Source organism: Alosa pseudoharengus, unplaced genomic scaffold (genome assembly GCF_046254945.1).
Source record: "Alosa pseudoharengus isolate Yale_2024_CS ecotype anadromous, Long Island Sound unplaced genomic scaffold, YU_APseudo_1.1 YU_APseudo_1.1_scf_18, whole genome shotgun sequence".
Classification (NCBI taxonomy): domain Eukaryota; kingdom Metazoa; phylum Chordata; class Actinopteri; order Clupeiformes; family Clupeidae; genus Alosa; species Alosa pseudoharengus.
In genome coordinates, this window is record NW_027468650.1 from 26,761,205 (window position 1) to 26,774,363 (window position 13,159).

General features: G+C 43.3%; 1 protein-coding gene across 1 annotated transcript in view; it reads left to right on the forward strand.

The window, feature by feature from the left end:
- Positions 1-306: 306 nt before the first annotated feature.
- The window catches only part of kmt2ca (lysine (K)-specific methyltransferase 2Ca), a gene marked incomplete in the record, with an annotated part of 117,652 nt that continues 104,799 nt past the window's right edge, over positions 307-13,159 (forward strand). Inside the window, 2 exon segments of the mRNA XM_076290788.1 lie at positions 307-697; positions 6,068-6,253. Of these exon segments, the coding sequence (XP_076146903.1) occupies positions 6,069-6,253 (185 nt within the window).

The window sequence follows — 13,159 nt, forward strand, 5'->3', positions numbered from 1 at the left end:
TATTCATGAATACATTAACTAAAATGTGTATATTGGTCCTGTGTTTTTGTCTCCAAGAGTCTAAATGACGTTAGTTTTTCTTGCCACGGTGTAGTAGAAATGAGAAGGCCATTAGTTCAGATTTGATGTCGAATAACTGACAGACCTGCGTAAAATAGTGGTGCGTAATAAGGAAACGGTCCGGTTCGCACAGTTTAGAAACTCCAGTGCCAGACTTTACGACTGATAGATGATGACTGTAAAGGCTTTTTACCTAACGAGTGCCCTGATGTAGTCATCCGCAGGGTCAGTAAGACTTTCTTATTGCATGCAACTACTTCATTTTGCGCTTTATGGAAAAACAGACTGTATAGGGGCAGCTCTTTTCAGTAGCGGTCGTCTCTTTTTTTATTCCGCGCAATATGAATGTGTCAATAACAGCGCTTGATTGGGTCTATTTAACAGAGAGACGTTGACAGGTAGTACTCTGGTCTCTCTTAAACATGGCCACCATGATGGAGTAAATGCTACAACTTTAAATTTCAGATTTTTGAGAAAAACTATTTTTTTCTCTTCTCTACAAGGAATGTTTCGTCCGAATATACCTTACCAAACATCACATCTATATGAAAGCTTTGGGTAAACTTTCCTATTGGATTACGTTTTGATATAAGTTGGCTGGAACCTGGAAAGGAAAAAAAAGAATTGCATCAATTCCGTAAGCATTTTCGTGTCTTTCGATTGTTTCAAACGCTTTATGTACCGCCTGTGACCATTTCTCCTGAGCGGATATGGGTTTGTAATGTCGCATATTCTGGCAAGTTGAGAAGATGTTACCACTGGGATGTAGAAAATCGGGCTTTTAATGTGTTTTCCTATGTTCGCATAGGCGGCTGGAAAGTGATCCAGTAATTTGGGGAGGATCGCCGTTGTCTACATAAGACAGACTATCGCTGTGCCTGGTTTATGAAGACGCGTTTTAGGAGTTGAATGTTGGTGTTGCTGTATGTTGAGGAACCGCCGAAGTCCACCCGGTTCTTTCGGCATTAATTTTGATTTGGGGAGAGAAGGAGCGAGCGACACCCCCAACCCCCACCCTCGTACTAAACGAAAGTATTGCGTTTCTCTTATGGCACTAAAGGTCATGAAGACAGTGCCACCAAACTTCTAGGGTCTAAAAGGTAAGTTATTACTTATTACCACACTGAAATAGGCTACTCTGAAAGTAAGTTCTCATCGTTTGTGTTGAGTCCTCACCCGCGCGCTGAGTGGTCATATCGTGTGGCCGCTCTGTGGCAGCAAGCGGGTTATGGGTTCCTGTAGATGGTTCGGCCATAGCTTACTTTTTCATAGGCTACGTGTTTACTCAAAACCCGAGCTAACGTAGGTTTTCTTTGTTGCTTCTGGTATATTTATAAGTTTATGGGCTCGGTAGTTTTGTCAAGCTTGCTGTCCATTAAGTAGCCTATGTTGTGTTTTAACCAAGCTCTTATATAATGTAACTAATTCTAGAAGTTCTCCATGAAGTGTGTAGGCCTATGAGAACCTAGTAGTAACCTGTAGTGTAATATAATACTCAGAGTTCATTACGGCATATTACACCTTTTAAAAACAAACAATTAAGCACATCTGTAGCCTACTGTGGCCTTGGTTAGCTCTAGGCTCTCTCAACCTTCAGTAACAATATCGGAACTGCCTATCCCTCATAGGCTATGGCTACAGAGCATTTCCCCGTGTTTTTTAGACTAGACACAATAGTCAGCCTGGCAATTTGTGCAGTTTTTGCTACCATTGCTTTGTATCTTGGAGTAGTCAAACAACCTATAGCCTATTTGGCTACACCATACATTAATTGGTCCAATTAGCAGTCAATGGAGAATTATTATTATTTCATTTATTTGGCTTATGTTGTGTTAATCTAACATCAGATAAACAAACCTAAGATAATTTCCCAATAGTACTGCAAATTATGTTTAGGTAGTATAGATCACAGCTGTCACTTCATAAGTTAAAAAAAGGGGGCAGGGTGTTGAGGATTTGTTTGAAAGCAAATTATCATTTCCAGTGAACAATAAATGTCCTGGTGACACTTGGTAAACTTTACCATTTTCCCAGTTTTGTCAGAGAGATGGATTTGGAGATAAATGAGGAGAGGTGTTGCGCAAAAGCCCGTAGTGCTCAAGCAACCTTAGAAAGAGCAAACAAATGAAGCCCATCTGACTTAAACGGGTTGAATACTCTTTTCATTTCTGACAGTCACTATAGCATTGCCGTGCAGAATGATCCAGCTGAGAGTGTTTGGAATCATACATCTGCTCATGGTCTGCTGAAGTGGTTAGCAGGGGTGATGTTCTTGAACCTATGGCAAAGCTGGAAAGAATTTAGTCATAAACACAGGTGGAAAGGGACTGTGTTGATGGCTGGAATCACTTCTGCTTAAAACCGTGTACATTGTCCTTTAGTGAATAATCTACTCTTAGCTATGTTCTGTGGGGAGCGTGTCCCTGACCTTGTCTTGGTTGAAGAAGTGATTTCTATGTGTCTAAGGAAGGGTAAGGATAGGGAAAGACTCAAAGTAACTTGCAACAGACGGATCAACTTCTGTCAGTGACCGACTGCTTTTGTGGAGGTAAGTCAGATGGATGGAGGACTACAGGAGACCGTGGAGATCGGAGAATCAAAATGGTCTCAATGCCCCCAGTTGACCGAGCAAAGGAAAACAAGGAGATGTTGTGGAACCAACAGGTGTTCACTGAGGTAGAGGAGGCTGCTTCCATGCAGATATCATTACCACCAACCAGGACATCACCATGCCCTGAGCAATAGGCCTAGAAGGAGTTAACACATTTCAAATTCCAGGCAGACAGTGTTGTAAGTTTTGTATGTAAACAACATTTTGAACCACAGACTAAACGATTTCCCAAGCAGTAACACTAATGAGGTAAATAGTTTGAGAATTTTGCATTCTGTAGTCTCCCTCAGATCTGATAACCTCAAGTGTTTTGTTGGTTAGGCTTAGTTCACAATTCAAGATGGCTTCCATCTTAACTTTCACAACAAATGTCACATCGGAACCGTGATGGTTGTAAGTACTGTTTTAAGCATCATTCTGTATAGGTTTAAATACTAGTCTACCTAGCAATCAAGATGCTTTTTTGTAAGTTGAACATAATCATATTTCTTGGGGTCATTGAGACATGCCATGTTGTGAGTCTACATATTCCCTGCTGTGTTGCATTTTAATAAACCTGAAGAGACATCCATCCTATAAAGAACTTTGCCACCTTGAGTAACTTGTGATTCATCACTATCAAGTTAACTCTGACCTTTCTGAGAATTGAGGTCACACCTTTCAGGAAAAGTTAATCTCAGTTTTACTCGTATGAAACAAAATGGGGCACCGTTCAAGATTCAATTTTCCATCATTTTATACAAAAGTGTTCGGTAATAATAATGAAGCCACACATGTTTCAAAAAGAGTATTTAAACCTCACTGTAGAAACCTGGGTAGACCTGTATGATAATGATTCGTAATTGATTTATCATGTCATTATTATGTCATCAAGTCCACACTGACTCTGATATATTTTTGTTTTTAGTATATGCTGGCCTTGTATGTCAATGTGTTGTGTTTGCCCTTGAGATGTTGCCCATACAGATATGGTGAGTGTAAAGATTAAAACAGCCTACGCCTTTTATGGAACAGTTGTTGGAACTAAGAGAAATAATACAGGAAAGTTTGAAAAGGCAGTAGTGGGCTTCAGTATCACTGCCCTTACGTGAAACAACATGATTTTACATTTGGCTCTATAGATCTCATACCCATCTTGAAATACGCAAAGCCAGGAACCTAGTTTCTCTACAAAATATTCAATATAAAAAGATTGGGCTTTTAGGTAGACTGAACGGACTTTCCCCCCCTCAGTCTTTGCGGGAAATCTGAAGGCAGTCTGCTTGTGAGCCCTCCCGTGGAGTACAGCCAAGCTAACTTCAGTTCAGATAAGAGAGGGAAAGAGAGAGAGAGAGAGAGAGGGATTGTGTGTGTGTGTGTGTGTGTGTGTGTGTGTAAAAGAGAGAGCAGAAGAGGGACTAAATGAGACCAATGTTCCTCCTCTCTGATTGGCCAGGACACTATAGCTAGCCACAGCGACTGGGGGTGTGGCCACCCAGGGCCACGCAGATTCCCTGGAGTGACAGGGGAGGGAGAGCATTCCGAGAGTAAACAAGCTTGTGTTCGAGCCATGCACACAGACATCACGCCACACACTTTGCTGCGCTTATCGCTGAGTTTAAGGTTTACTTTCTTTAGTCTACAAAGTTTAATCCAAGGTTGAAAGAAAAAGGTAGAAGCAGAGGGGGACTACACTGCCAACTCCTTGACATGCTTTTGGATGTGAAAATCAGTTTGGCTGCTTGCTTATACTATGGGAAAGTATATGTGAGTTGCTTGCACTTGTGAAATTGTCACAATGCCAGTGTCCCTATAGTCATACTGCAGATGCTCTCAAAGTGTATCAAAACTAATTTTACAAGGATACAAGGAAGTTTATTGTCACATGCATATAGTTACTGGAAGTAAGAAATGCAGTGAAATTATGTCTGGTGTCAGCCTATTTGTGCATTAATGGGGGGGGGGGGGGGGGAGTAGAAAGTGCAGTAGAAGAGGGGTTTAGTAGATTAAGTGGCAAGGGCTGCATAAAAAAAGGTGGGGGAGGATTAGGATTTTTAATTTTACTGTATGTTGATGTATTTTTTTGACATTTTGGCCATAATGATCTACACTGTTATAGTTGCTAAAAGTCTAATTTAGGGGCACACAGTTAAAATAGTTAAGAAGAGGAGGGAGGCTGTATAAAGATAGCCAGCGGTGACGTTCAAGGCTCGATGAGAGCTCTGGTTAAATCAACATTTTAAAATCTCGAGCATTTATGCAGACGCCATGGGATGCACCAAGGGGTTTCTTTCTTTTCCATTTTTTCCTGCCCCACAACCTCCCCAGCCCCCCTGCGTCTCTCTGCTTTCCACAGCATGACTGTGCTGAAAAAAAAAATCTAAATTAATTTAAGCAGCGCTCCACAGAGAGCCGAGGCGCCACGCGGAGCCCAGAGCTGCCTCTCCCCAAAGCTCATCTGCCCACAGCTGCTGCCAGTGTCACGGCCTCACTAACCCCCTCTCTCCTTCCTTACCTCCCTCCTCCAGTGTCTCCATTCAGTCTTTCTACCGTTTTCTCTTCACTTTCTCCCTTTTTCCTTTCTTTTTCTGTGTCTCTTTTTCCTCATCAGTCGTGTTTTAGCCCCAATGTTTCCTTGTGTTCTTACCTCCTGCTCCCTTCTTTCTTGGGTCTTTCCTTGACTCTTCCTCTCTCACAGTGATTGTGTTTCCTCACTCTTTTTGCCATATTTCCTGTTTCTTTCAACAGTTAGTCCTTGTTTCTGCTCAACCAGTCCTTATGCACTCCTCTGTCCAACTTTGTTCCCCCTGCGTATTATTATCCACCAACCCTGATCAAAGCCTTGGTCGCTGAATATGTGTCTGGCACACAAGAGTGAGTAGCTATGCCCCTCTGTCGCTGTTGTCAACAGCGATGGAATGATGTAATATTGGGTTAGTCTTGAGGGGCAGTGTTGCCGCTTAGCACTTTAGTACTCAACCTTGTACTGCTGCTGCATGTTTTCGGCTTGCTTTTCAGATTTTCTCTGGAAGGACAGTAGTATTGGAACTAAACCAAGTATCTCTCCTCACTTCAGGATTGAGGAAAAAATATTTTGACCACCTGGCATATCTGTTAATGGTTTGATGAATAGTCCCGTTGCTGAAGTACTTGGCTAGACCTCCATTGCTGGAGAATCATTTCTTTACTGTCAATTTTAAGAGTATTGTCAACTTTTGGGATTCAGATAGACATTAGCAGCTTGTTGTCACGGAGTGCCCTGAGGGCCCTCTTCCCAGCCTGTCTACCAGAAATGTACCTACAGCATTCACTGTCTGTTTGCGACAAATTCCCATGATGATGGAGCCTAAAAAGCTGGTTTTGACTCCATTTAGCTGATGCTGGCCGTTTCTTGTGTCTTCCCCCCCCCCCCCACAGAATGTCATCAGAGGACAAGAGTCTGGAGCCCTCTGACCAAGGACAGTCTCCTCCCCTGAGCAGTGCTGAGGCCACGCCCATTGGGGCCACGCCCTCGGGGAGTCCAGCCCCCAGTGACCGTCGTCCCCGAGGCCGGCCTCGTAAGGATGCGGGTTCTGCCATTCATGGGCCCAGACCCAAAAGGAAGTGAGTGTGTTTTGGTCCTTTACACTGCTTGTTGTGTGCTGGTGGGTCTGCTCTGTTATTGATGTGCTCCCCCTCACACTTTTGACCTTGCTCTTCCTCCTCGCTCCCTCATTGCCTTTCGCTATTTCTCTGTATCTTCTTCTCTCTTTTGCTGTCTCCCTTTGAGTAACTTTGTTGCTCTCTTTCCCCTCCACATAAATTCAACACTCTCATTGTGTCTTTGGTAGCCAAGGGTGCTGTTGTTTGGAGGAGGTTGTCTGCTGAGATTTTTATATATATATATATATATATATATATATAGCAACTAACAGCTGGCGTTACATTTGAGCACTATTTTCTTGTTTTTCTATTCCATGCACTATGCCCTGAATGTATTTAGTTGTTGCATGGTTGGCTGTTGCAAATGTGTGACTTGATGATTAAGTGATCTTTTCCCCTGGCCTGTTAGTCATAATTTTTTCATAATCATAGATCAACCAACCCCCAAACCTTACATTCACCGAATCAATTCATTAAGCACCATGAATTATTAAATCTCTGAGCATTTAAATCTGGCACTGTGCTGCCTCCAATGACTAATCTGAGGAGATGTGTGGATTTATGCTAAGGCTGCTGGGCTGCCTAAAGTAACCTTACTGCTGCTGGTGAAAGTTTAAAGCTGGTGTACGAGTGTGTGTGTGTGTGTGTGTGTGTGTGTGTGTGTGTCTGCCCGCGCAGGGTGGGCGAGTGGGGCGTCAGGAAGTAGAGCAGAGCCGATGGCTGAGATGGGTCTGAAGGAGACTCTTGAGTGTACTGAGGTGCATTAGCATGGAAGAAGTGCTTGGAGAAGCTCGCAAAGAGATTCTGCCTGGAAACCAGCAATCACTTTTCTTACCCTCCTATTCCTGCTCCTATAACATCTCTACTGCCATGCCTGTATTTTTATTCAACGCATCTTGTTAATTTGCGAAAGTTAGCACATTAAACACACAAGTAAAAGAAAACAAAAGATTGTAGTGATATTAGGTTTAATAGTGTCCTTATCATTGAGACATTGATATCATTTACAATTTCATAACAGAAAATAGATGAACTAATAGAGAATTTCTGTTTATTTTTATGGTCCTTTCACACCAAGAGTGATCACTATAACGATAAAGGCAAACAAGTATCACTAACTAACAGCGTCCACACATAAACGGCATTAGGAACGATATATTTTCTGATCACTTTCAGAACGATTTTGAGAACAATAAAAAGTGGACAGCCAATCAAAATCCATCAAATTTTAGACATCACATTCATCAACGGCAGGAAAGACTTTCCTTATCGCTGGTCAGTTTGGACACTAACATCATTATAGTTAGTTATCTTTCCTGGTGCTAACGCCCTTTAAGCAGATGCTTTCATCTAAAGTGACTTACAATAACATTAATTAACATTACATTCACGTTCAAATTTACAGTTTATAATAAAGTAAGATCCAAAAAAAAAGATTTATAGATTAAATACAATGAACAGAATAATAGCAACCATAACCATATTCAAATTGTATCTCTCTAGGGAATAATTCATTAGTTAAAAACAAAGTAAACAGATGAGTGTTAAGACGCTGTTTGAAGATCGCAAAACTATTGCTAAACTGAAAAACACTAGGTAAATCATTAAACCAACGAGGAATCACAGAAGGAGAGAGTCTTGACTGTGACATCTTACAGACAGGCTATACCAGGCATGTAACTGAAGTTTTCCGATCGTGGAGTGTCTGCTGCAACAATTAGCTTCCACTATAATCAATGGAACTGGCTACACTTGATGTTGTAGTGGTGTGTACATTCAAAAAATTAGACCAGTCCTATAAAACAATTTTTACACTCTGAGTGGAGCGTCTCAATTGCGACCCGGTGTAGCCGAGCTGTTAGTGTTGATGGAAGGCCGACATAGCAGATGCTCATCAGAGGACCGCAGGGGGCGAGAGGGGACGTAGAGCTGGATCATGGAAATTAAGATAGCAAGGTGTAGATCCAGTAAGCGTCCTATAGGCCGGAATGAGTGATTTGAATTGAAATACTCTATATCTGTATGTTTGGTTTGTTAATTAAGGTCTGGGGTGATGGCATCATGTCCAGTGGAAAAAAAACCCACACATAAATATAAACAAATGAATGGCGGGGACCTTTTGTGAAGGAGCAGTCTTGCAGAAGTAGCTTGGGGCCTCCTCTTTCAGATCGAGTGACACTCCTCAAATAAGCAGTGGCGATATAGGCCAGATTAAACCGGTATCCGACACCACACAGGTACAGTGGGGCTGTGCCGAGACTTCTCCGGAATTTGTTTACGATGTCTACAGGTGCCATGAGTGTCTCAGCTGAGGAGAAAGGATCCTTACATTATGGGTCTTTGAGATGGAAGGTTCTAGAACCTTTTCCACATTTGCTGAAAACAAGTAGCCTTCATGGCCTCTATCAGCTGAGACCCGTCACATGGTTTCTGAACATAATCATGAAGCCAAGGGTTGCAAGTGAATAGGAATGACATATTGAATACCTATACCTAAAAATGACAATGTTTTACTGGTTGTGTTTGTTAACACGCATGGATGTTGTCTTTGGAGGGTGTCTGTCAACATAATAGTGGGAAGTAGGGCGGTGTAAGTTTGTTAACCACAGTGGCAGCTCTTGGTGTCTTTACTCTCCTGTCTCCATAGGGACTGTATGGTATACCATGTGATCTTATGCATTGTGCTTCTGGTAAGGCTGAAAAGGTCTCAATTTTGTTTATTTTGGGTGAAATTAATGTTGGCCTTCTATTTGTAAGGTGTACATGGCAGCAGGTGTGTTCAGTTTTTCTAGTCCACTCATGGGGTGGGGGTTGTGGTGGGAGCACTAGCAATACCACATTGCAGGCCGCAGTGGGGGCAGGGGCGAATATCTTGAGCTTTAGCTGTGGCTCTACAACCAAGCTGCCGGTCGGGAAGCCAGCACTCAGTGCTGACCGGGCCTGTTGCAAGAATGCGCTGACCGTAGTTCTAAGACTCTACTGCAGGGGACTGTTTCAGTCACATCATTGTTTTTTTTTCTGCCTGCGACACACTTTCATTTTTCCCCCCACTGCACAGCCTTAGCAACGTCCTCATTTCGTAATAGTTATGTGCTCATCGGTGCAATCACTTGTTACAAAAAGCAAATAGCCAAAACACTACTTTTTTTTTTTGGGTTTGTTTTTGTTTAAGTCACTAACCTGTGTTGTAAGCATGTGCAACAGATGTGACTGGTTCCTCCTCTATGTGCGAGTCAGTACCGAGAGAAGGAAAGTGGAGGGAAATAGCCGAGGCTGCTCGTGTAATCGCATGGAGCTGCTGGTTGGACTCTCCACTGTAAACCAGGCAGAAGTGCCATGGCTCCTGGATTCAGGCAAACTGGGTGGGCAAGAAAGAGTTAAACTGCGTGCAGCAAAACTAGCAGGGCAGGACTGAAGGGGGGTGTGCCCTGGGCCTCATCCACAGAATCCATGTCGGGTTTTTGGTCCCGCCCACCGTGCTGGAACTACTTGCTCTCTGAGTTTTTTTTTTTTTTTTCTCTCTTCCCTTCTTTTCCCCCCTCTTTCACTCTATCGCTCACTCTCGCTCGTTCTCTGCTCCGTTTTCCTCCGTTTCTTAGTGAGAAGCTATCGTGGGGCCAAGTTGTTGTGGGAAGGTGGTGGGAGGTTGGAGGAATAGGACTCGCTTTTTATTTTACAGCCTGTGACAGCCTGACCTCAGAAGCTATTGATTTCTTTTTAGGCAAGCTCAGCATAACACATTTGTGTGATTAAAAAGTAAAAAATACTGCCATTCTCATGTTAATTTCACCCCCACCCCCCCCCCCCAGTTTTCAGAGATAATACATTGATGATAAATGACACAAAAGCACCACAGACCTCTGCTCTTTTCTTCCTTCTTTTTCTTGTCAATCTACGTATGTCTCTACAAGGAAATGTGTTGTCAGTGGAGATGCAGGAAGCCAAAGTTTTTGAGTGTCTTGCCCAAGTCTTCTGACTGAAGTCCCCAAGAGTATTTGGTCCCTGGCACCCATCAGTTTGATATGTGGAAGACATCCCCAGTGTTGGTTCCCTGAAGGACTATCCTGACCTTCTCTCAGGCTTGAGCTCAGCAGAAAGGTGTTTGTTTGCCTTCGGCCCGCTGGTTAGGCCACATCCCACCCCTTGTTTACTTCGCAGCCCTTCCCTCCCCGACAGAGATGAGGGGTACACGTTAAATCAATTTAGACTGCCCTGTTTAACAAAAGCGTGGATTGTGGAGCAGCACACAAGCATGGGCCATGCATAATGCAGAGCATGTCTAACTGTGTGAAAAGCAAGGAGCCATGTTCTTTTTTTTCCCCTCAACTCTCCTTTTTTGCTTTTCTTCTTATTTTCCCTTTGTCTCTGCAGCCTCTAATGGGATGGGTTGATGCATGATTCTGTATTCGTTGATGCATGAGTTGATCCAGACCGGTTGGAGGCCAGATTAAAACAACTAGAGAGCAAGAGGAATAAAAGCTAGCTTGAGTCATAACTTTCACTTATTCCACTGAAAAGGGTCTTATGGTCAAATCTTGCCATAACTAGTTGACCAGGTTTAACAACTGGTGAGCAAACAATCCATTTGGCACTACATGAAAAGAATTATGTAGCTCAAGTACTTAACAGAGTTAAGCGTGATGTATTGTGAAGGACACTTTGATGTTGATGTATAGTATTTTGCTACCCTGGAAATCCAGAGTTCTCGCGAGAGCACAATGGAATTGTGTCTGCGAGACACTCTGGCAAAGAGCAATGATGCACTTTACTTTTACCCCAACATTCCGGGAAACCAGCTAAACTGATGAAGACAGCGCTGCAACGTTGGAGGACAGTACACATTGGTCGTAGTGTTATCCGATTGCGTCGAAGTCCGAAATAAATCAGAGTAAACATGGTTTAGTGTTATCCAATTGCGTTCAGTGAGATTTTTAAATGCATGCTTGTTGCCGCCCCTCGGGTTGGGCCATTACATTGTTCTTTGCCAGACCCTTAATCTTTCTAGATTATCAGGGTCTGGATTTTCCAGGCTAGTATTTTGCCACAGTTGTTTGCGTTTTTATATTTCTGAGATGGACCCAGGACTTGCATCAGCTGTCAGTGTTTTGTGTGCTGTCCTGAGGGTATATGACTGTGTACTGAGTTTTTTTTCAGCATGTCTTATTTGTGTTTACTGGTACAGACTGATCCAAAAGACTTATGTGGCTACTTGTGTGTATTCACGCCTTCATTGAATTTGGAAGTGTTAAAGATGGCCAATATGGATTTTTAACACCTGTGCTTATGTACTGATAGTAATTTGACATCAATATTGTAGAACGTTTCTGGTTGTATCTCTTATTTACGTTTGTTTGTGCATTGCACAGTTGACCATTGGTATTGATATTAATAAATATGCAATTGACAAACTACTGAAAATGGTAGGTTTTCAGTCTTTGTACTGACTTCAAATTCCAATGGAAACAGCTGGTCCGACGTCTTCCGACTGAGATACAGTACAATTCTGAATGATGTCAATCCGACTGAGATACAGTACAAGTCTGAATGATGTCAATCCGACTGAGATACAGTACAAGTCTGAATGTAAACGAGGCTACTGCTACTATCTCCCTTACTTTTCCCCTGTGTTTCCCAACTCTTTAAACAAAACATTGTTTGCTTATCCATTAATTTATTTTATATAGGCCTACACATGGACAGGGATCCATGCTGTTATCTATCGAAATAAAAGTGTTGTGTTCAGATCCACTCTTTATGTTCTTGTACTCATTTTACTGAGTGCTTGCCTTCCATAGTGACCTCAGCGCTGGCATATGGTTAGATGTAATGAAGAGCTGACCTACACCAGTCCAGGCTGTCCTGTTGTCTCTTGCCCTGGGGTGTGAGTTTGGAAGAAATCTCTGGGTCTTTAGACCTGATGCCCTACTAGTTTTCCACCAGAGCTGTAGCTAACTGTTCTACCTGGCATTTTCCACTCAAATTGTAAACATTGGGACATTAGAACAGGTGATTATGAGGGCTGCATTGGATATTGGCGTGGGACACATCAGAATGGAGGGCGGTGGTGGTGGTAGATGTAGACTGGGTGGTAGAGGGGTGGTGGTGGTGCTTTGTGGTGACCTGTGGTAAACCTGTCCCAGGCAGCAGCACAATGGCCTGCATTTTCAATGATGTAGGTCATTGATCAGCGAGCAGGGCGCTAGGCCAGCCGGCTGCAGCAGGATCCGTCTCTACTCAGAAACCCAACCCTGGACATCTGATGCTCTCCTCTTCCCCCATGCTGCATTGTGCCAGTGATGAGGGGGTGGGTAGTTTGGGGGGAGGGGGGGCATGGGGTTGTTGGAGCAGAGGTGGCAGTGGGAAGCAGGGAGAAGGAGACAACAACCCCACAGGCCCTGGACAAAGCCCTTGCTATCCCCGAAGCTCGGGCTTATATTTTTAACCTGTTCGTCGTGCTTGGCGGCTCGTCTCTAATGGAAGCTAATTATATCTCTTCTGGACGAGTGCCCCTGGACAGTTGACTTGAGAGGGCAGCGCTGCGTTAGATTTATCTCCTGCCTGCTCTCTGCGTGTCCTCGGCCATTGCTCCGCCACCATTCTCCTTGGTTACTGAGATGTGGGGCAGATAATGCCCAGTCTGGGGAAATGTCCTTTAAACAGGGATTGTGTGTGTGTGTGTGTGTGTGTGTGTGTGTAAGAGACTCATAACATGGTACCCTGTCTACTGTAGTTTGGGTCAAGCTATCAAAGGATGGAGTTTGAACGTTATGCAATTCATATCTTGCTCATTTATTGGTGAAGGAGTTGACAGCAGCCGGAAGAGCTAGATTCATGTAGCTCAGACAAGTGTAGGAACGTGACATTTTA